Below are 24,052 nucleotides of genomic sequence, written 5' to 3'. Positions count from 1 at the left end.
GCTGAGAATACAAAAAACCGATTCACTCTTAAAGAATTAGATGGTACGCTAGTGATTAAGGCTAACCAGGGACACTCACTAAGCCAAGTGAATAGTTTGAGCTTGAAATTGGTAGACAATCCAGACTATGAAATAATTCACGGAACATACTTTAATCGTTGGGGAAACATAAAAAACAAGGGATTGTCTCGCATGAATAGAAATCACATACATTTCTCGAAAGGGCTCAATTTTACTGCAGGATTGCGACGTAGCGCCCAGGTTTACGTTATTGTTGATTTTTTCAAAGCTCAGCAAGATGGTTTAGAATTTTATGAATCTGAAAACGGTGTGATACTTTGCCCAGGGAATCCTTACGGATTTTTGGAACCCAAATATTTCTTGAAGGTTTCGTCTTCGGATGGTCGTAAACTATTTCCGTAATGGCTAAACACTGTGAAGTTTGCCAGATTGATCTTGCCGACGATTATGCATATCAAGGTCATATAACTGGTAAAAAACATGCAAAGAATTTGCAATTCTTAGAGTTCAAAAAAGCCATCGAAGAAAGATCGATTTTTGTTTCTAATTGGCCACCACATTTCACTAGTCAGCAATTAATTGAATTTTTTCTTAAATATGGATTCATCGAAAGTCACAAGTGTCAACGCGATTATGCGCTGATACAATTTGCAGAAAGGTGAGGCTTTTTTATTCTAAGTTAAACTTATCAATAATTTTCCAGTTGAATAGCTTGTATGATTTTCTCATACCTGTATTCTCAGTCGTTTGAATTTGAATATCTTGAACATTGTTTAATTGAAAACTTGATTTTCAGAGAAACCGTTAAATCTCTTATGAGTCGTCCAGTTTTCATCAACAATTACAAATTACGTATTGAGCCAAGGAAATTTCATCAAAATGGTGGGTAACAATTCTAATTTATCATAATCATATTTATCCCTTTCACTACTGTGTATCAGTTGGATATTTCAAAATTAATCGCTCGTTAAACATCACCTTATTCAAGTCGAAGCCAAAACAACACCTTTTTCACGGCGAAACCGAAACAACACTTTCTTCCTCCCAGCTGACGATTACACATTCTACAGAAGAAATTCTTGAAATTAACATATCTCTTATTTCGTATTGCAGAAAGAACACCAGTCACTCAAGCTTCAAGTACACTTTCATATGAAGATTTGAGGGGCATTTTCGAAACTGAAACTACATTTGATAGTCAGTTGATTGCATTTTTAAATGCGATCCAACCCAGCGATGTTGTAGTTGAAGCAAACTCTGGTTCTGTTTGTGCTAGTTTGAATCAAATATTCAAGACAAAGTTTCGTAATTGTAAGGTACAAAGGTTTGGATCAACTGTTACTGGTCTGAGCTTCATCGAAAGTGACCTTGATGTTTACATTGATATAGGTTTGTCGTCCAATTACTACTAAACATACAAAATCACTTTATTTTTGTTATTATGATGCAACTGAAGACTTTTTTCATCATTGTTAACTTGTGCAATATGATGAATAAGTGACACAAACTCAAATGAAACTTATGAAATTTTCAGGTGTACCGATAATTGAATCAGAAGATGATTCACAGCCTAGTGAATGGACTCCTAAGAAAGTTTTCAGAATGGCAAAATCGCTTTTATTTAGGCGGAAAAATATTTTTACTGATATTGTTTTAATACCAACTGCAAAAACGCCAATTATTAAATTCCGTCATGCTCCTACTAAAATTTTTTGCGATATTAACTTTAAGAACAGTCTAGGTGTGTGCAATAGCCACTTAATAAAGTATTATCTATCGCTTGACGTAAGACTAAAACCTCTGATGGTAATCATCAAATTCTGGGCACAGCTATTTGGAATAGCTGGCGTGGGAAAAATCTCAAACTATGCATTGACCATGCTAGTTATTTTCTTTTTACAACAACCGGAAAGAGCCATAGTACCTACAGTTGTGGAACTGCAGTCGAGTTGCACACCCGAATTTGTCCAAGGGTGGCAAGTGAATTATGACGAAAACATAAAACTACAGAATACTAAAAACGAACATAGTATTCCAAGTCTATTGTATGAATTTTTTGATTTTTACGCTGGACTTGACCTTGGTTCAAAAGTACTTTGCCCGTTGGATGGCAAAGCACATCCGAAAACGGTTTTCACGAGCACTGAAGAGTTATCTAATACCATGTTTAGGTACAGGGAGTACATTCGTGAAACGCAAAACCCTCTGTTGCTGCAAATAGATAAACCGATGTGTTTACAAGATCCATTTGAATTGAATCACAATGTGACCTCTAGAGTAGGTGGTCGAACGGTAGCTTTCTTCCAGCAACACTGCATAACTTCGCGAGAAGTTTGTAAAGAAGCGCAAGAAAATGATTATAAAACTTTGTTTTCCATATTGTTTACGAGAGAAACAAAGATGGATAAACAGACAAAGTTTAAAATATTCATTAGAGGTGAGCAGTTTTTGAAAGTTGGATTACCGCAAAACACTGTTCTTCAACCAAATATAATCTATAGGGGACATTTCACAATAAATGATTGGTATGACACTGTTTTGAATCTCACAAAAGAAACTTTTGAAAAAGTCTTAAAGTTCAAAGTAAAACTCGAATCGGTGGATAGGGAAGTGAAACAACAAAAATGTGAAGTAGAGTCAGACGTACATTCAAAGGACAAAACAAAAACTGTTCTCGAGTGTTTGGGTTACTTCAAACTGTGGCATGGTCGTAAAAATAAAAAACCTATACTTGATCCAGCAATGAGCGCCCTGGATAAAGAAGCTAGTATATCTGACAAGATAATGGAAGAGCTGACAAAGACTCCGGCATCGAGTGTTCCAATCATAAGTTTCACATGTATATTTGAGAAGCTCCAAAAGCCCGTTGCTGTAGAGTTGATCATTAAGAACAATAATTCTGTAAAAAATACGTTCAAAGAATTCTCGGATTACATCAACAGCAAACTCCCTCAGATTGTTGACAAGACATTGTCACACATGTTGCAGTACAAGAAAAAGGAACAGACATCTCAATCGTCGTGAAACGGATTTTTTTTTTTTATAATGTAATTTTTACCCTTGGTTATCTTGTTTTCAAAAATCTTAGCAGGAGTACATGTAAAAACTTGACACAAACTTTGACCTTTTGAGTTTTATTACTAACGTACAATTTTTAACGTTAATTTTGGTTTGATAAAATTGTCCCTCCCTCGTTTGAATATTACGGGCTTATCATGGAACTATGTAACTTATCAATTACAAGTAGCATATTATTGATTTATCTTGGAATCTTTTTTTCTACATTTTAAGTTTCATTTAACCTGTAGTAACCACACCAGTGCAAATTTGTACCATCTAGCGTGGTTGGCACATATGGCTTGATAGAAGTGTGGTAACTACGGGTCAAAAATAATGCACTTTTTGCTGAAAATAAATGATGAATAAATTACGTATTTTCTTTGGTCGTAATATTTTCAAGTATGCTTTATGTGGCCCAAACTTGTTCAATTGATATGGTTTGTGTCAATTTATCATTCTATGAGTATAACAGTTTTGGGGTAAGATATTTTTTCTCGAATATATGCAATCTCTGGTATTTTTATCTAACACAAGACAGAAGCTATTCTAATGTATTTATTTTTGCATGTTTTGCTGTACTAAAAACGTAATACGGGAAAACTGTAAAGTTTCAGTTTAGTTTAGAACTATACACGACCTTTGAATGCGAATTATTCATCTCCCAGCGATTGTCATAAAATTATGGCTGCTTCCGTATTTTAGTGTGAATTTATTTGATTTTGCGATTGATGGATTGATCATTGTTTGAAACAATGACAAACAAATCATGAAAAATGAAATCATACTTATGTTTGTAAGAAATGTGAAAGAAAAACAGTAAAAAATAAAACTGATCAATTCTTTTATACCAATGCATTCTTGAAAATAATTAAATTAATGCCGTAATAAGTTTCTTATTAAACAAGAATCGAGTTGTTTGCTATTGTGTAAAACTCCGCAGCGATTTATTGTTCAACAAATGTTGAATCAGGTTACTTCCTGTAGCCAGCCTTATTGCGTGATTGCTACCGCTGCTACCTACCGACCAAATGAGCGACATCCTAATGTCCTCACAATCAGTGCAAACTTATTTCGCTAATGCATGTTCAGTGGCGCGAAATGTTTCGCGCCATGCCTTACTAGTCAAGTTCCGTTCTCGCGATAATTCACGTCACATTATCTGTAACAATTAGGGATTGAAATACAATGAAGACAATATTATTGTAATTAAAAAAAACCACTCCGTGCTACATTGCACTATTTTCATTATTTCTAGATCCGTAATCTTAGAGTTAACTTGACTGCATAGATCACACTGACTTTCCATCATACCGGGACCATCTCTAGAAACTAAACAGGAACTGCGCATGCGCGAATTTAAATCCGCCGTCCGTGCAGTCTGGCCACCCCGAGACCCTGCTGTCAAACTCTGTTTCTGTCGGCGATGTAGTTCACATGCATTTTTGAGGTTAGAATCTCAAGTCATCCAGATAGTCACTCGGAAAGGCTTGGGAAGCATTTGTTATTGAAAATTGATTGTTCAAAGAACGGTCGGAATTTAATGCTGATGCTCTTTGAAAATTCGTCCTATTCGATTGAAACAAGAAATCTGTTCAAATGTTGGGTGCTTGGAAGAAACGAAGCAGGTAGGTGGGGACAATTTATTCAATCATTTTCATTACTTCATACATTAAGAATAACAATGAAATTTTTTTCTTTCAACAGAAAATACAGCCAAAATAATAGCATCTCTGCTGTTAGCTGATGTCTTCTCTTCCCATTCAATTCATGACACATGCAGAGATCATCGGCCACTTTTGTTGGTTGAAAAAGGAAGTTGTAGATCTTACGGTTTCTTTCAATTTCAAATCTAATCTAAAGAAATCTAATCCCAAGAGTAAAACTCAGAAACATTCTGTGACACAAGTTAAAAATCAACATTTTCAAAATGTGCCTCAGTAATTAACTTTAAGGATAATCATGTTTTAGAGTAATGTTCAGAACATTCATATGAAAATATTGACTTATCGGGTTCAACATTGTACCCCTTGTTCCTTTGAAACAAATGAATATCTAATTTTCACTGAAGTTCATGAAAATATCTACTCAAACCTAAATCCAATACAATATCTTGTTCATAGTGCTCCGAACATCATCCAGTAACATGAATGTCCGGAAGGAATCCCTCTGTCGCAGAAACCGTTCTAAGGTTCTTTGTTTTTAACTTGTGCCACTAGATAACTTTTGCATTGCAGATTCCATTTCCAATCTTAGGATGAGATTTTTTGTTTCGAACAGTGTTAACATGGGATGCAGAATTAATTGTAATAAATGGAGATTCACAAACTCTCAGTTTCAATGAAGGACCATTGTAAGAGTATAAAATTGAATCTGGTTTCAAGCTTTCAATAAGTTACCGGATGACTCCCTGATAAAGATTCATCATAAAAAAGTTAGCCAGCAAGTAAGTCCTATTGTAGACAAAGTGATCATTTGTAACGTGTACTAGTAAGTGAATGCATTCCTTAGACCTTGCTGGGGTTGAACGAGGCTCAAGCACGGATGATAGCTGCAACTAGCTAGTCAGATGATACTGTCGATTAATATTGACTTTAAAGACATTTTCAACTGAAGTTATCCAACATTTTTAGATTGAGATTGGTTCAGTTTACCCATCAAAATTCATCCTTGGAATCTGATTTAACACTTGAAACACTATTCATCTGAATTGAATACCAAGAGAGTGAAAAATAAAATATCAAAACTGCCGATAATAAAATTTGAAAAATAATGTGGACCAATAATACTGCTTGGATTACAATGGTGCACGGAATGATTGCTCTGTAAAATTAGTTAGCAGCAATTGTTGAATAACAAACTTATTACTATTGGCTCGATAGATCTAAAATAATGGAATATTCAAACACCATGATCTGTAGCGTGTCGTGCTCTTCAATTTTGCCACGACTGATGTTCAGAAGGTGGCGATGACCAGAAGAAATTCCTTCGGATACCTGTTGTCTAATGGAACAACGGAACAACCAGGTTCGATGGTTGGAACGGTGGCACCAATCGAGAAACTAGGGTCCTAGCCACCAAAACGTTTTGACCATCAGGTAAGGTATGATTTTCATCCTATTATCCAAACTTGAAACTTTAAGTCTGTCAGAACAAACGAATTTTATCATTGAATACATGTGAAAATATTGTAATATGCAAATATCATAGCATCAGAAATTTACTTACACGCTTCAACGCCTGACAACTTTAGTCTCGCTTCGATGATGGTTGTTTCCCACCTGAAAATATTAAAAGATATTATCATCAGACAAGAGCTTCTAATTGTTTTGGATACCACTAATTTTCAATAAATTGCGACAGAAAAACGAATTGCTACTTTTTGTACTCCTAAGCTTTGTGTTTCAAGATACACTATTTCTTTTATTCCTTGTTACTGATTTTATTTTAATATTTCATGTTCATCGGCACTGATTACTGGCTTCCGGAGCACTGCACTGTAACAAATCTACTCTGGAGCAACCTTCTACTGGGTTTCAACAATCCATTTATTTTTAATTTTATGTAAATAAAGAATCTGTTTGAAATAAACAATATTTTTACTTACCTGCCTCAGTTTGTCTAGACTCCCACTCGTTGATGACGTTCCACATTTAATTTCAGTTTTCTTCTTTCAATAAATAACTGATCCAATTTCTGTAGCTTTTGATATTTGTTTCTCCATTGACGCCTTTATTGTGTCGATTAAATATCTGCTAATATCAACTACGGTATTGCTGAATGACACTTTTCTTAGAAAATTCACGATAAGTAGGAATAAATATCAACATAACCTCAATACGCTACTTTACGCGCGAGATATTCAGAGCCTTGTCACATTTCGTGTACGTTGGTCGCCTTGGTTAGCTGACGAAAATTACTCCGCGGGGCAATTTCGCTGACCAATGAAATTGAATCATCTGGCGCATGCGCAGTTCCTGTTTAGTTTCTAGAGATGGTCCCGGTATAGCATTGAATAGTATTCACTCAATTCACTGGTATTCACAGCCATTTGTAGGTTGTAACCCTTTGTAACCTACACTCACGCCTACGTTGTTCATGTCTCAAGAAGATCAAGGATCCATTAGACTCTGGTTATCAATTATTATTAAGTGATCTAGTCAGTGAGAAGGTAACTTTCCATCACTTAAGTTATAGTCCACGATTATCACTTCCTACTAACGAATCAAATGTTAGAATCTGATCGATAACAGACGTCGTACAGAGAGGTTACGGAAAATGAACAAACTGCTAAACTCGTTCTCCGAAAGTTTGGCTGATGTTGTAAGTTTAGTTTAAGATTTAGGTATCAACAAAGTTAAATACAATGGGTGACACGAAAACTGAGAACTCAGAAAACCCGGAATCAACCTCTGGCGGTTTAGAGAAAGAAGAATCTGCAAAGACGGGGACTGATACGAAGAGCGAAACGTTGGAGCCGCGGAACGCGAAAGAAGAAGCTGATGATGTCTTGACTAAGAATCCTTCGGAGCTTACGCGGCCAAAGACGAACGACGACGTCCAGCGTGCAATAGAAGGATTGAAGGATATACCGGACGAAGAATTACAAGAGTTTTTGGATGACGAAGACTTTATGGAAGGGTTAGACGTCGTAGACGCCTGGGAAGGTGAAGAAGAGAAACGCCATGAAAAGAAACCGAAAAGTCGTAGCAGAGAGAGGGAGCGAAGACGAATCTCTAGGTAGCGGATGATTTATTTATGTACGAGAATGATCGCTTGAGTTTCTGTTACCATTATGAAAGAATATGTTCAACTTCACTAACTATATTGGAGTATTCATCATGATAACAATGATGATACAATTTTTCAGTACACTTCTATTATTTTTGTTTCCTTTAGCTCATGTTAAAATGTACGTAACATGTGGGGAAAAGCAAATCAATCGATAATATGCATATATGATTTTATATGTATATTCAGAAGTCATTTGCAACAAGAGACGTATTTGTGGTCATCTCTAACTGTAATTGTAAATGTTTGCAACTGAATATGACTACTAGACTAATTGTAGGGATCGCAACCGTTTTCGAGATCACCGAAGTCCAAACAACCGAGAGAGGCTCAGACGTGAGGATCGCAAACGAGATGAAAATCGTCGAGATCCAAACAAAAGTACCAAAGATATTGAGCGTGATAAAATGCGCACGCAACGAGACTGTGAAAGTAAAATCCAAGCTGAAAAGAACAAAGCAATCAAGACTCTACTAGATTCGGACAATGTTGTGCCCCCCGGGACGGAACTGGAAGCCATTGAAACTATCACCGAGAAGCAGAACGTGGACAAAGTGGGAATTTCAAAAAGCCGTCGAAGCAGAGAAAAAAGAACCAGAGGAAGTCCTGCCCGACGACGCAGTGATGACAAGAGTAGAAACAGTCCTCATCGTCGCTGGAGCCCCATTGTTATCAGTCCGGAGCGTCGCAGAAGCCAGATTAAATTAAGTCCACCATCTCGCAGAAGTCCTGTTAGATTAAGTCCTCTGTCTCGCAGAAGCCCTCATAAGCTAAGCCCCTTAGTTCTGAGCCCCGAAAGACCCAGGAGCCTGCTTAGATTAAGCCCTACTCATCCACGAAGACCGAGTTGGGAGCGCAAAACTAGTGCAGAGGAGAGACGGCGTAGCGCTGATCGACACAGAAGACGCCAAGAAGTTCGTGAACGGTAAGGATTTTTTTTATCGAAGACTCAAGTCCATTACAATTTGTGCTGTGCTGTATGGTATTCGTCTTCTTTGTACAGTTGAGTGATCATGAGCTTGTTACTCGAACCACAGTAAGTATAACTTCAACAGTGCCAATAATGGATTGACTTAGAAATATAAGTGTACCATTATTACTTCTATAAACTACAATGTACACAAGTAATTTGTAGATACCTGTATGATATTTATTTTACGTGTTTACTTAGAATCTTAGAAATAGCCTACTTTCACAGTGATTACAAGCCTTCAAGTCGTCGAAGTCGTTCACGAGAGCGACACAGAAGCCGAAGTCCAGATCGTCATCGAAGAAGGTACAGCCGTTCTCCAGGAGATAGGCGAGGTAGTCCACGATGGCGTAGCAGAAGCGGTAGCAGAGGAAGATCTCCACACAGGCGTACACGGAAACGATCTCCATTCATCAATGAAATAAGAAGACAATTTCGAAATGAAACCACCCGACAACAGCAGCAACAGCAACCACCATCTGCAAATCTCGGATACATGATTCCACCATTGATGTCTGGGATGCCACCAATGGGTAACCCCATTTACCCTCACGAGCAGGAGCAGCACCCACCTTTCATGTCACATCATCCATCAGGACCACAGGGATTAATGATGACTGGTCCGCCGCAAGGGTTCATAAACTTTGACCCAGTTCATCCGCATATGACTCCACCCATCAACTACGATCCAACTGTGGCGCAGCCTATGATTCAATCTGAATTTTCTTCTGGACCTGTGATGTATGGACAACATGCTTCAACCCCTGTTCAACCACCACTATTACCTCTGCCAGTACCTTCACCTCAACCTGTACCAGCCCCTGGTCCGATCATGGAACAAGGATCTCTTATGTATAATCAGCTACATCACCTGGCACCCTTTGTGCCGATCCCAGGGAAACAGCAGACTAATCTGAGCAGCAGACGTTCGATTTCCCCTCAGGCTAGATCGGTTCGATCTAACACACCTCGGAGCTACAGGGGAATGCGAAGGTCCACTACTCCCTATAATGATGTACATTCATCACACGAGGAAAGATTAAAAACACCTGAGCCGCCGGTTATATCGGACACCAAAGTAATTTTATTCTACCACTCAGATTTTAAAATTGTGTGCTTTTTCAGCTACCTCACACATTATTCTCAATCTCTCTTATTCTCATGATTTAGTTATTGCTACAAACTATTTCGTTAGACTCTTCAGTTTCTTCTTTAATGAGAAGTTCGGTCATGGTAGACTCATCATAACTTTCTAGCATTAGAGCTCTGAGTTTGGAGTATTTGAGAACTTACTTGAGAAGCTAAGAGCATCTTAATATGGTAAACAGGAAACTACTCGCTGTGTCAAATCTTATCTTTAATCACAGCTATAGCAGTGTAGTGATCCAACCATTTACGCTTAGTATGTGTTATGAAAGCCGATGAGTCGATCAGGAAGTTAGTACACGCAAAGTTATGGTATGACTACTGTATTTACATAGTTGTGTTAAGAGAAATCGTCATTTTCGTTTTTTTCTACTATTTCGATACATCTTGACATTCTGGGGTAGCTTTGAAGCCAGGTGAAATGCATCAAATTTCAATTTACTATCCCCTGCTGCATTCTGAAATTCCAGGCCTCCTTCGGAAAGACTAGTTTATCCAGCCTGTTGGAAGCTTCTGTTTCTGCCAAAGGTGCGAAAATTTTCATACTGTTTTATTATTTGTGAAAGAGTTGTAAAGCTGGAACTCTAAAAGCATTTGATTGTAAGAAGTAAAACTGCAGTAAAATTGAAACTTCATTTGTGTCATATGATATTAATGCTTCTTTTGTTTTAAATATTATAGATTCGCTTGGGCCAACGGTCCTTTATCCAGGTGAGATATCCTGATTAATGTGATTTTAGTACGTAACACTTGAAAAAAAAATTATCAATATTATTCAATTCCCGAAAAATGACGGGAGTTTTGTGCTTGTATGAACACTGATCACTTTATGTGCTGAATTTCAAGGTTTCCTATGGAAACTAAAGAAATGGAAGCTTTACTGCTGTTTCATTCTTTGAAATATGCAAGCTGGTCAGTCGAATGATGTACCAAGTTATAGGGACATTGCATGCATAAACCAAACATCTGCATAACACAAATATTGGATGGTTTTAGTTTATTGCATCCGTCATGATAATTGTATAGACATACAGATGGATTCATTACAAGTAATGACCAGTACTATTCAATTATTTTAAATACCCGGATGAATTATCTAACGCGATACGTGCTACTGTGGTGACATAATAATTAAAAATTTGTGATTTCAGTATATATGTGAAAATATACTGCTCTTTGAAACGGTGGCTTTTAATTTCATTTGCAAATTAACAATGATGAAACAAAAAACTTTGCTTTTTGGCTTAGGATTCAAGCCAGAAATACTACGACATTGCGAACATGCTCTCCGGGACCTGCCTGTCGAGGATCCCAGATTGAAGATGAAGGGTAGATTTTTTTTCAACCCTCAAAAAGAAGATACTCCTAGTGAAAGTGAAGAGCGATCATCAAATTCGATATTGCTGAAGAAAGGAAAAAATAAAATATACTGGGACGAGGAGGAAGAGCGTCATTCGCAAATAACTGTGAAATCTGGTGTTCATGTGCATCAAAAAATATGTCAGACAGACGAGGTTCAAACTGAACAAAAAGAAGTCCAAGCAACAGTGATCACTGCAGAGTTTGGAGTTCAAGTAAATCTAAATGATTTACAGCAACCTGTTAAAGAAGAAAAAAGACCAATCATGGATAGGCTTGACTGGAATATGCGAGAAACTTTCGATTATACCCCGAAACCGCGAGAAGCCGATGATCTAAGATGGAGCCTGAGTAACTCTTCTCAAAAGCGTCCGTGGGGCAGAGCAGTATCACCACCCAGAGAGCCCGAAGACCGAAGCTTCAACAGAGAACGTACATTGCCTGATTTTCCTAGCAGAACCTTGACACTTTGTACACCAGCGAGAAGCCGGGAAGAATTTTCATCACACCGTGGGCCAATACTACGTGATCATTTCATTCGTGACCCATTACCACCTAGTTATAGACAAAATGTGGATGATCACGATGAACATTTTCATGATAATAGAAGCGATCGTAGCCGTGGAGAAAGCCCGATGGTAATTGATGACTCTCCAGAAGAAATTGAAGAAGAACCGGAAGTATTTCCTAGAACTAGCGAGCGAATCGTACTTGCTAAAATTCCACGTGGGCAGTCAATTCCTGTTTTCAAAGGACGTGGAGGGCCAAGAGGAGGAAGACCATTTCGCAGTGGAAGAGGTGGCTATCGAGACAAATTCTAAGAAGCAACAAATTGCATCAACTGGGATCTCCTTTACCTGAACAAGTCGCAACAACTAGTCTCATTTTCCTTCAAACATTATGTGAGATCATTTGATCACCCGAGACTGTGCCAAGCCTCAATGTGCAGTGAATTAAATGAACTTCACTAACAATAAACGTGAGGCGATGACCAATCGCAGTAAAAACAATAATTATCAACAGTTTCCTGAATTAAGGAGAATAACTGGATGTATACAATTTGTTTTCTTATTACAGTTTTCTTATTACAGTGAGCTTGAACAAAGAAATTCTATGACACTGAGCGTCGAAACCATCTGAATTAAACATTTGGTGATACATTCAAAGTGTCAACAGGCTTTGAATGAATATGAAATATGGCGCAAATACTTTATATATATATAAGTGATAATATGTATAAAACTTTTTTCGTTAAATGTGTAAAATACCATGTAGTTTCAATATTCGTTTAAACAATGCCATGGCTTTTTTCTTACTTCGTTTTTTTTTTTTTTTTGTTCTGTACTTTTTCTTTTTTTATTGATTGAAATTATACTAAAATATCCATTTATAATGGGCAGTGAGCAAGATGTACAAATAGTGACAAAATAATTGAGTGTGCTATTATAAAAACGAAGAACAAATGTCCGAAAGTTGGAAATATAAGTAGTAAGAGGTCACATTTAATTTAACATTGAAAATAACAAGAAAAAAATCTCGTGAAAATTTACCTACAGACACAGATTACGAAACCCTTGTGAAATGTTTTAAATTTATAAGTCAGAAATACATTCAACAAAATATACAGACAACGAGTATAAGTAACGATTTCTTAACTGGATACTAATCATAAATTGATCTTGAATCTTTCTGTAACGAGAATGCTGAGGTCTGAACATAAACAATTATTAATCAAATTTCGTATCAAATCGTGATGTCATCAAGGTATTATTTCGGCTTTTAATTTCAAGCTATCATATAAATAGCGAAAATATTTGCAGTTTACCGTAATAATCCTCTCAACTAAAAGGATATATTAATTTTTCCAACTGCATGCATCGTAAAATACAACCGTAATAATGGTTCCTACGATTTAATTTGCGAAGGCAATTGGGTGATAAAATTTTATACATTACGCATGTAGAAACTACGCGATCCAGCCTCTGTATTTTCGAAATGTGACTGTGTCTATAATGTAATGTGCGTAATAAATGCGAAAGTAATCAATCCTGTGTAGTTTCTCTCAACTGCATTTGTTCACGTTTAGAGTGGCTATACTAATATAAGCCAAAAATTTAACCGAAAAACACTCGCGACTTGTGATTATTACGACGACGTAATAGATGAGATGTAACTTATCTCAATACTATTTTTCACCAGATATTCGTTGGATGTCTGTATTAAATTCTAAAACTGTAGTAACGATTACCTGTGTTATATGTTGCTCACTTGTGAGTTTGCAATTACTGTACAAAATATTATTTGGTATATGCAACTAGGATACATATATATGTATAGAATTTCACAAATATCTTGTTAATCAACATATCAACCTATTACATGGCTATATGAAATCTTTTTTTCGTCAAGCTGCAGATGGCATTTTTGCAAAGTAGGTACTGGTTCATTCATTCCAATGGAATGCAAAAGACCAGTGCGACGAACATCAGCGGAATTAATAGTTCTCAATACACGTGAATCTTTATTGTTTCTTCCGATTCATACTATCAGATGTGTATTGATAATTTTTGCATTTTGCTGCAAGAGGTAATATTGCAGATCAGGGTTGTTGCGTTTAATAAGTACATATACATATACTACGAATGATAAAAAAAAGGACGTTTACTTCTTCGGTAAGTTTTATTAAATAAAAGTTTGCACCTATGTATAATATATAGATATAGAGAGAAAGAGAAAGAGAGAGAGATATGTATGTATGTATGTAGTATAGTATGGTAGAATCCATGGTGTTTACGCATAGTGGAATCCATCGGGGTATTTAGTCCTCATAGTATTGACACAGCACGGTAGATACGGGCTGCAATTTGATGAAGGAGAGGAATACACTAATTCTCGCAGGTTCCGACTTGGTAAACACTGTGTACGTGTATACTATAATGTAATATAATTCTTACTAGTGGCCAACTCCCACATGTTGGTATATGGGGCATACCACGCCACTCGAACAACGTTGGACCCTCACCATTTTTGATTTCGTTAAAATAATTTTATCCAATTGTCCCAACTCCAAAACAGTACCCCCGATTTTTTTCAGATTTTTTCGGAGTAAATTTGTTTCACTCAAGATTTTTCAAAAATGAAATGCTGTTCTTCATGTATTTTTTTTCATTTTTTTTTGTTCAAAAGCTAAAAAGCAGGTTGAAGCAAAAGCTCGAATATCAGGAAATTTTATTAAAAACTTTTTTCTGATAGTACTATTAAGAATTTTTTTTCAGATTTTTTCATCCTGGCCATCGAGGTGTTGAGAAAAAATTTAAAAATCTTGCTCATTAACTGCTATTTAAAGTCAGAAAACTGATACGAAAGATCGCGGACCAGATTTAAGAGGTCGAGGGTCAGGTCCAGGTCGAATTAGTATGGAATGCCCCATATACATGTACGTATCTACAGGAGTAAAGGTAATATCGAAGCTATTTTCACGTACGTGCAATAAATCTTACGGTTCTCTACATACATATGAACAGATGTGTTTCATTTAATACACCCAACGCAACTTCACAATAATCAATAGATTATACATATGCGTGCCAGGAGGTTATTTCAAAACAAATGTAATTACGCTTCTTCTGTATTCAATTCGACCATTTCTATATTATAAAATCCCATTGTCGAAATCGAAAAGCAAAATTGTAAAACAATATTTTGAATTAAAAGAGAAACCGCAGGATCTGGCAGATGACGTAGGTAAACCCAATTCATAAACTGCATTGCTTAACCAGACGTCATTCGGTGACTTCTGGGAATCCAATAAAAACGTATAAAGTAATCTAGACTCATGTTTTCATATGACATTGCTCATATACTGCGTCGTATGCGGTATCTTGTATTTTCCTTGCGGTCTGTTTGTTTAGCATTTAACGAAGTAACAAATTCTCATTTGTAATTTCTTTTTTCCGCTCAGCGTACGGTCGCGGTACAAGCAAGAAATGTTCCAATTATTCTATATGCCCTAGTCGTTCGACGTAAAAGAACTGAAGAATTTAATTCAGCTACGGACGGTTAATTTTATCGGTAGCATTGTTCGTGGGCATGACGTAACGTCTGGGTCAACGTTACCGGTGCCCTGATACGTGCTGCCCCCTGTGGCTCAACGTATGGCAAGTGGCCTTTTCCGTAGGTGTTTTACTTACCGACTGCCGTGAAGTTGTAGTCGAACGAAAAGTAATCTGATTAACAAAGTATTCAAGCCAAGTGAAAAATCTTACCAAAAACGACTAGACTAATTTTCCAGCATTTTATTCGATTTTGTTACTATATTAAATATTACGTCAATAGTGTCTAGTCAAAACAATCAAATTATTCAATATGGCGGTATATTGAAATCTTTGACCACGCGCAATCCGTATATTTCGGTTATAAAGAATAGACAAATTCTCAGAAGACCATCGACGAAGCTGTAAGTATTGATAATTAGGATATTGGAATATAACAGTGTCGTGTTAATCAGACCTCGTCAATTGCGACTAGGTTGTAAATATCGAGATAGCTGTTTGGCGACTTTATTGTTTGAACTTGACAAGGCAAATTTGTACGATTGGTCGAGTCTTCAAACAGAATATGCGATACAGAGCCTTATAGCCAATGGGCTTTCGAGGACAGATGGTTGCGCGGGAGCTAAACGAATGCGACGATTTTAGGACGTTTACGGTGCTGAGACGGTTGCGGAGGCGTTCAATGAATTCACTGTAAGATATCGAAGGGAGACATAACTGAGTTTGGTAATAAGCGAGGTACGAAGCACTGTTGTCAAGGGGGATTGATGGGTTGGCAGTCCTCCGTGAGCGATCGAGGCGCCTTTCGTCATCCAGCGGACGTCTCGTCAACTAATCAGCATGGATCGCGCTCCATGTTCGGCCGAGGAAGCAATGCGGTGTCCCCGCGGATAGGGCGTGCAGTTCTCGTGTTGTACCTCGCCGTTTTTTTTCGTGATCAGTGAACGTGTTACGAATCGACTGGTGCCACTGGGACAACAATATACCGCTGAATCTCGGTCGGATCGTCGAGTGTTTACGAGTGATTTGGTGAATTTTGTGGATCGTGGTTGCACGACGCGAATGAGGTGAATGCTCGGCGGCAGTGGTGCTGTAGAGAAAACCGCCAAAATTATCATTTACTTCTGTTCAATTTCTCATTCTAATAACGGCATCGAGCTGTTGTTGGTGTATTTGTGATTTGTATGTGCCAGTGCGCGGTCCCGGAGGTGTTCCAGGCATTTGTTATTATTTTGCTGCGGTGCTTTTGACCCGAAAGCGGGCGAGTTCACTCGAGCCTGTCTAGAGGGGTGTCCGGTGCCTCGTCTGCAACGGCTGCCCGTGGCACGCAACTCCGATATTCCCTGGCAACGCTCGACACCTTGGATCTCCTCTGCTCGAATATCTCGACTCTTCTACGTACTGGGTAACTAAAAGTGGCACTTTTATCCCGAAATTGGTATCCCTGACCCCATACACCCCGCAACCTTTCAGGCGAGGAAATACTCGGGGAAATGGGACTCGTTTAGTAGAGACACACGGAGCTCGATAGTCTGTTGCAAGAAGCGCTGAAACCGAACACAAGAGAGCGACGCGAGTCCCACGTGATCATTGTCAGGCTGTAAGCAGAGCATGCTTGTCTCGACGGCCATAACCTGACTGTTGCCCGTTCGTTCGCTAGTTCTTACTTGACAACAACGAGCGAGCGATCGGTCAGTCGGCGAGAGTAAATCTCGGTCGAAAGTTCAATTAACTTCTTACTTGCCGTGCGCACATATTTCTATAAAGACTGGCAAAGATTGCAAAGGCACAGTCACACTCACGCCTCTTTTCGAGGCAGAGCCGGAGAACGAAACACCGTCAGACAACGACGTCACGACGCAATCTGCGGAATAAAAAAAAGTGAGTCTCGTCAATGACGTTTGTCCGATATTCAATTTCCGCCGACGGTCTCGATGTCGCCAGACTTTTATTTGACCAGCGATAATGAGTGTCGGGATTCCGTATACGGGGGGGGGGGGGGGGGGGAGCAAGCATTCAACGGCAGTGAGTCACGAACGCCGTTGCAGTTGGGTGAAAACAAAATTTATTCCGAACAACGAGGAGACTACCTTGCATGTCAACAGTGGTTCACGTTCACGCCCACACACCCTGCATTGCGTACGTGTGCTATCCGAGTGTGATACACATGTATCTTGTAACGCCGCCGGAACTGGTTTTGCCGCGTGGAATCGACGTTTCCAGTGCGACGTCGTTTCTTCAAGTACACGTTGTTGCGTCAGCAAAAAATATCGCCACAATATTGTAAGAACAGCGTCAACGCCTCGTTCTTTTCCTCCTAAGTTTGCAAATGCGCGCGCTTCTACGTCTCGATGTTATTCCTCCTCGGAAACACTACCTTTTACCTAAGTTCATACGTGTGTACGTGAGAGTGCTTGTGTGCGCGCGTATACGTGCACATTTCACAACGTACATGGCACTGCGACGGTCGACAACGGTTCCGGATCACGTGGCTTTGTGTATCAGCCAGTACTGATGCACTGAAACCAATAACCATTACTCACTTGTTTTCATTATCGGAAAAGGAACATCTTCTCTTACGACGCATATTGCCCTGCCGCCTGCTCGCTCCTTGGCGTGTGCACGTTAATGCGTTTAAATATCGTTATTTTACTCCCAGCCCAACACCACCACCACCACGCGACTGACTCATAACGGCCATCTTGGTACAGTTTTTCGTGTCATTTTTCCCATATTTTTTTCGTATCAACGACCTCATATCAAGTCGAATCGATTAGCTATAGTTATACGTTTTACAGAACTGTGTTGAAACAATACGCGAAACTTTGCTTGTTTTTCGATAACTCTATTTTGGAAATCCCTGATTCAAAGGTCACCACTCATCCATGTCATCGGCGGCGGTAAGATGACGCATCAGTATTATAATATATTATTATTCAGTTTACGCAGATTAATCAATCATTAACTCATTCGATCGTTCCACCACAACCTCCTTCTTCTGATACTGTTGCTGCTCGTTCGCTAATCACTGTCGCTCCTTGTGCAAGCGACAGCTGTGCTACTGCGATCTTCGAACTCTTATCTCTACATCCATAGTCAAGAATTATGGAGAATCGAAAGTATGACGCATGTAACACTCAATTGTACATTTGCGCAGCAACGAATTAAGCCCAGCTCACTCGCACCGCTTAGATTCTTGCAAATATCATTTCGGTTCCGTAAATCCATAGACATTTTCCCGATGCGTATACGGTATCGGAAAATTCTCCCCCGCCAAATATTTATGTGTTGATAGTTGGTTAGTCATCGTTGTTGTCGTAGAGAATAGCTCACCAAAGTTCAACACTCACCGTGGAATGAGTACGATTTTACTTAAACGAAAAACAAAGTTCTTGAGAGCTGTTTCGCAGAAAATTAATGAACAACAGCTGTTCCTACCCTGCGACCCTTGCGCAGGTATATCCGAGGGTTTGTTGTCGCGTTGGGTACCTACCATTCGAGGCCAGGTATGTCGACCGACCCTATTTCGTTATGTACACCCCTGGCAAACCAAACCCCGGCTGAACACCTGGCACGCCGTTCTTTCCCCCACCAACGTCGCTCTGCCACCATTTCAGCGGGAGGAAAGACCCAAACAACAACAAGATGCCGCAGCCATTCTACGCTTTAGTCTTCTACTGCTTTTCACGTGACGATATTTTCATCGGGCTTCTTTTTTTCGAACGTCAAATTCGTTACTAAACTTAGCTGCATTCTATTAGGAAATGTGTTTCAGCAAGAACAGAGTTCTGAAAAGTGTGACCTTTTAATAATATTGTTTTTTATTTGAGCAGTTTTAATTTTAAATTATTCTCGAAAATCCATAGAATTTAATTTATAACTTATAGTATGTTCGCTACACTTTGTCCGCAGCTTAATTCGAGGTAAATGCACGATGCAAAATAATCCTCCATTTATAACGGTTAATAATATATGTGCCCAAAATTTATCATCTGCCTAGTCGTCGTTGTAGTATATATTTTACGTTGTTAGCTTCCAGGCAAAACGTTTCACGACGAATAATTATTCCCGCAGTATCGTTGTCATAATATATAAGCTTTATAATAGGTACAACAATCTCTTCTCGTCAGTTTTTATACGAGGGTCATTTGAACGTTTGTTTGTGAAATCGGAGAGGGGCGGCGGCAAAAGTGTCCGGAGCGAGAAATTTGAAACCGGAAGCTGTACAAATTGTCCGTTACCACTCCTCACACTGTTGCTGCTGCTGCTGCTCCTGTTGCTGCTGTGCAAGAATCCAAGCTTTTACACGCAAAATAAAATCGGTCAAAAAGAAAACCGCTTCGGTTAATGTACAGAAAAATACATACGCGAGACTAAACGTCATTCTTTTCTCACCGTATTTGAAAAATTAACCTTACCAACTTCAGTCTTGTTTAAAATCGTTGTCCTTCTTCCTTCGACCGATGCATTGCTTTTTCGAACAGACTGAAACATGGAGGATATAGGCTATCGACGCGTGTTACATCGATCCCGATGCTGACCTGCCGCTATTTTAAGGCATTCCAGATTTACCAACCTTCTCTGCACCGACGCCTTTTATTTCTGGAAATATCTGACGTAAATTGTTCACCATTTTTCGGACATTTCGTCTCCGTCACCCTATCGATCGCACTACACTTCGCTCAGTTCAATTATCAAATCGTTTTCGTACGGGGGCATGCAATTCGCTGGTGGCTACGTCACTCATTCATTCATTCATTCGTCTCTTCTCTCTAATTTTCATCGATTAACACCTGCCCTACGTATGGAACAATTCGTTAATTTTATCAATCAAAAGTTTATATAATTTGTTATCTATGCTTAATATTGTGCGCTTACCCTGAAATAAAATATATACATATAAAAAATAACGTAAAACGGCATAAATCAATCATAGATTTAAAATTATATCCGTCTGATGCTAATAAATGCTAACAAACGTTTCTTAATAGCTACGAAATTTGGTTCTTCATGATTTATCGTTGGTGAAATGATTTCAAAGTATTTTCCATATGCGCTTTTCTAGTTTTGACACTCAAAGGTTCACGCCACGCAGATGGAAATGGAAAAATGCATCGGTTCATTAGATTTTGAGTTACAGTGTTCACCGACTTCAAAAATGACAAGTTTCAGAAAAACGTTTTACAGTTTTGCACACTGAAAAATCCAAAATGAAACTCGGTAATTATCTTCACAGCGTCGTCAATTAAAAAAAAGTTTAAATGCCTTGCCTCCCCCTCCCCCACGAGAAGCACGGGTATGAAGAAAGAGAGGGACGAGTTAACCGAGTTAATCGTGCTACGATTAGAATAAATAGATACCTACGCAACAATAATGAAAAAGATTACTATTTATTCTCCGATTTATTTATACATCCATTTATTTATCCGATGACAACGAATGAGGTAGAATAATCACATGATTTGTATACATTACAGAAAAAAATAATTGACGATTTTCAACCATGGAACTCCCTAAAAAGTTTCCTTAGGTTAAAAAAAAAAGGTTCTGTCAAAAGATGATCGTTTTAAAGTTATGCGGAAGATCGCACTCAGTTGGTTTTTCACCGTCATACATTTTTTTAAATCAATGAATTATCGCGAGTAAATGTTAGGAACAAAGTAGTAATTGAAGTGCTACAACTTGTTTCTTCAAAATTCAAAAAAATGTGTTAAAAAAAAAGTGAAGAATCAGATGAGCGCGATCTTCCACATAATGTAGATCAATACAAAATACGGCATCATTATTTCGTGTATTTCCTCCATCACTTCTATAACACCAAAAACGTTTTCCCATTTTCCCACACTGCCTCCAATCAATTTCACCCCTTACATATTACAATATTACTACCCTTGATCTGTATCTGTTAGTTATTAATGTTATTGTCTTATCATGCGAAGGGATATCACGATCTGGTGTTTGTTTGACTTGAAACAATTAATTATTAACTCTTTATATACCATTTTGTACGGAGATTATTCTTCTTTTTATTCTCTGGTTTTACTCATTTTATATATATATATATTTTTTTCTTTTCTTTTTCTCTTATGCCAGAACCGTGGCATGTATATATAAATAAATTTTGATCCAAACTAAAAAATAAATTACATTATTGCCAATTTTTCAAACATTATAGTTAACTTCAATAGTCCAATCAAAATTTAATGCCTCCGATGGAATATCCACTTTGGAGATGTATACGTATACAATTATACATATATATATATATGTATATTATATGTCACTGTATAATTGTATATATATGTATGATACATTCATACACGTGTTATTTATTTATTTCTTATTTGCAACAGGATCTTGAATATATAATTTCTTGTATATACGTTTTTAATTATTTTTTATTACCCGGGCTGAAACTGGAGAAGGTGACGCGCGAGCCTAGAGTCGTTTAATTACTACCCGTTAAATATTGGCCTTGTTATTACCATAAGTAATTATTCCATCATATTGCTAGTTACGAGTATTTCGTCCTAATCGGAAATATTTTTCCTGCACGCGGCTAAACGTTCTTCGGTACACCGAAAGTGTTGTGCAGGTGTACAAAAAAAATTTAACTACAATTAAAATTGTTATATATATATATATATATATAATATGTACAGGTCAAGCAAACATCAAGAATCCCGGACGTCTCGCGTTGACAATTAATCGATAAAGGAAAGTGAGAAAATTGAAAAAAAAAGAAACGAAATTCCATCCTCACTTTTTCATTTATAATTTCAAATGGAACTCAAAATAACAGAATAGGTATATTAATCTGTTTTCCCTCGTTTGGTTATGTTACAGAAATCACGTGGGTGTTGTTGGCCTGGCTTCAGAAGAATTATGTAAATACGAAGACAATTATATGCCGAAAAGAAAAGTGAATCAACGCTGCTAATTTTTGATGACATCGTCTCGCATATAACAGCTACGAACTGCAATCGTTGTAACATTGCCGGAAAAGGTTGAAATTATTGAAACTCTCCTCGAAAGAAGCAAAGGTAAAAAAAAAAAAAAAAACACGAATAAGAATACGGAGAAGAAGAAGTAACGAAAAAAGAAATAAAACAAAATAAAATACCTGTTCAACTAATCATTTATAGTATAAAAAAAAAGTGCAACAAAACAAACAAACAAACAAACAAAAACCGACTGAAGTCTTAACCTTGACTTAAATAAATAGCAACAAATCACCGCCAAAGTAGTGTTTAAAAAAAAAAAAAAACAAGAAAGAAGAAACTATTATAAAGAAAAAGACAACCGTTAGTGTATATAAGAGCTATTTTTCCTACGCAACAGAAACAAAACAAAACATATTTCTCTAACTTTCGGGTAAATTTATAATTATACACTCTCGATAGCCGAAAATAATACTGCCAAGAGGGATAAAAAAGGAAGAGAGAAATAGAGAAAGAGACGTGTATATTTCGTTTAGCCGAAAGATTTCACACGTGCAATTGTTGTCTGTAACGCGGCCTATAAAATTGTTTATATCGACGAGCCTAATTTGCCGGTAACATCACAGTCATCTTCATAATCGTAATCATCATTGTTATCTCGAACAGTTGTTAAGATAGAATAATAATTCGCGTTTGATGATGCTGATGATGATGAAAATAATATCTAAGCAGCAATTATAATGACCCGATGATGACGCAAGGGAAACAGTAAAAGTCTGTCGGAGTGTTTGAAGTCAATTTTCAGCCACACGTGGTACAACGACAAGTACAAACGGAATTAATCCTTGAATCTATACTGCTGGAAAGGCGGTTTGCTTATAGTTTCGAGTTCAAGTCGAGTTCGAGGGTTGGAGCCGAGTGTCTGGTTCGACGGCTCCATCATCACCTTCGTCATCGTCATTGTCATTCGTGATGAAGTCAGCGTAAGAGGTACCAGTAAACGAAGAAGCAGAAGAAGAAAAAAAGGACAAGAAATAAGAGCACAAAGCATATATGCATAAAAACTATTCTTCGAGTGTGTGCGCGTGTTTTTGGACTTCGTGATATTATTATAATATACCTGATCCGTTCGTGCGGTTTAACGGTAATAAGCAAATTTGGAAGAACAGGAAAAGAGTAGATAATTGAATCGAAGGAGGATGAAGTTTGATTAATAAAGGGGTCAAAATTTGACGTAATCTTTGTGAGGCGATTTATCTTATTCTTTTGAGTGAAAATCTACGCCCGTGCAAGTTTAGAACAGAAGAAAAAGAAGAAGACGAGTGAAAACAGGAAACAGAGGCTGGATGCAGAGCAACCCAGTGGCCTGCGAGCCAAATGTTATGAGCCTTTGAGAACTGCCGTTGGCAGTCGGTGGTACGGGTATGGAGTATGGCGGTGGTGGCGTTGGAGCACGTGGGGGTGGCGGGGGTGTTCAACCCCCAACAGTAGCGCGAGGTATGGCAGGAACCGACACTACCGATGCCGCGTGGCACAAGCACGAGCAAATGATCCTTATGGAATCCAGGCAGAAGCAGCAAAGTGAGTACCTATCTACACCTGCAGTTATTGTACTAACAGCCAGTTTTTTAATGCTTATTTGGGTGAAACTATATAGCCTAAAACAACATGACGAGTCTTTGTAGCTACCCAGAGAAACAAAATCATGAAAATCG

At 38.0% G+C, this 24,052-nt stretch overlaps 2 protein-coding genes and 1 long non-coding RNA gene across 3 annotated transcripts in view; all 3 read left to right on the top strand.

The window, feature by feature from the left end:
• Nucleotides 1–286: 286 nt before the first annotated feature.
• Nucleotides 287–13,392, top strand: LOC124413620. Its single transcript, XM_046894341.1, has 13 exons — nucleotides 287–679; nucleotides 818–903; nucleotides 1,135–1,410; nucleotides 1,556–3,042; nucleotides 3,342–3,394; nucleotides 3,482–3,560; nucleotides 7,187–7,309; nucleotides 7,424–7,818; nucleotides 8,150–8,794; nucleotides 9,068–9,917; nucleotides 10,456–10,513; nucleotides 10,667–10,696; nucleotides 11,234–13,392. The coding sequence occupies exons 1-13, from the start codon at nucleotides 423–425 to the stop codon at nucleotides 12,163–12,165; spliced, it is 5,271 nt and encodes a 1,756-aa protein (XP_046750297.1). The 5' UTR covers nucleotides 287–422; the 3' UTR covers nucleotides 12,166–13,392.
• Nucleotides 13,393–15,820: 2,428 nt separating this feature from the next.
• Nucleotides 15,821–22,802, top strand: LOC124413284. The gene is made up of 2 exons (XR_006929858.1): nucleotides 15,821–16,801; nucleotides 22,243–22,802. It is a non-coding gene; the product is annotated as an uncharacterized LOC124413284 (long non-coding RNA).
• Nucleotides 22,803–23,301: 499 nt separating this feature from the next.
• LOC124413281 (serine/threonine-protein kinase minibrain) overlaps nucleotides 23,302–24,052 on the top strand; it is a 45,074-nt gene continuing 44,323 nt past the window's right edge. Inside the window, exon 1 of the mRNA XM_046893772.1 lies at nucleotides 23,302–23,918. Within this exon, the coding sequence (XP_046749728.1) occupies nucleotides 23,762–23,918 (157 nt within the window). The 5' untranslated portion in view covers nucleotides 23,302–23,761. The remainder of the gene's footprint in view (nucleotides 23,919–24,052) is intronic.

Source organism: Diprion similis, chromosome 12 (genome assembly GCF_021155765.1).
Source record: "Diprion similis isolate iyDipSimi1 chromosome 12, iyDipSimi1.1, whole genome shotgun sequence".
NCBI lineage: Eukaryota > Metazoa > Arthropoda > Insecta > Hymenoptera > Diprionidae > Diprion > Diprion similis.
Note: the sequence above shows the minus strand (reverse complement) of the source record. Positions and strands in the feature narration are given on the sequence as shown.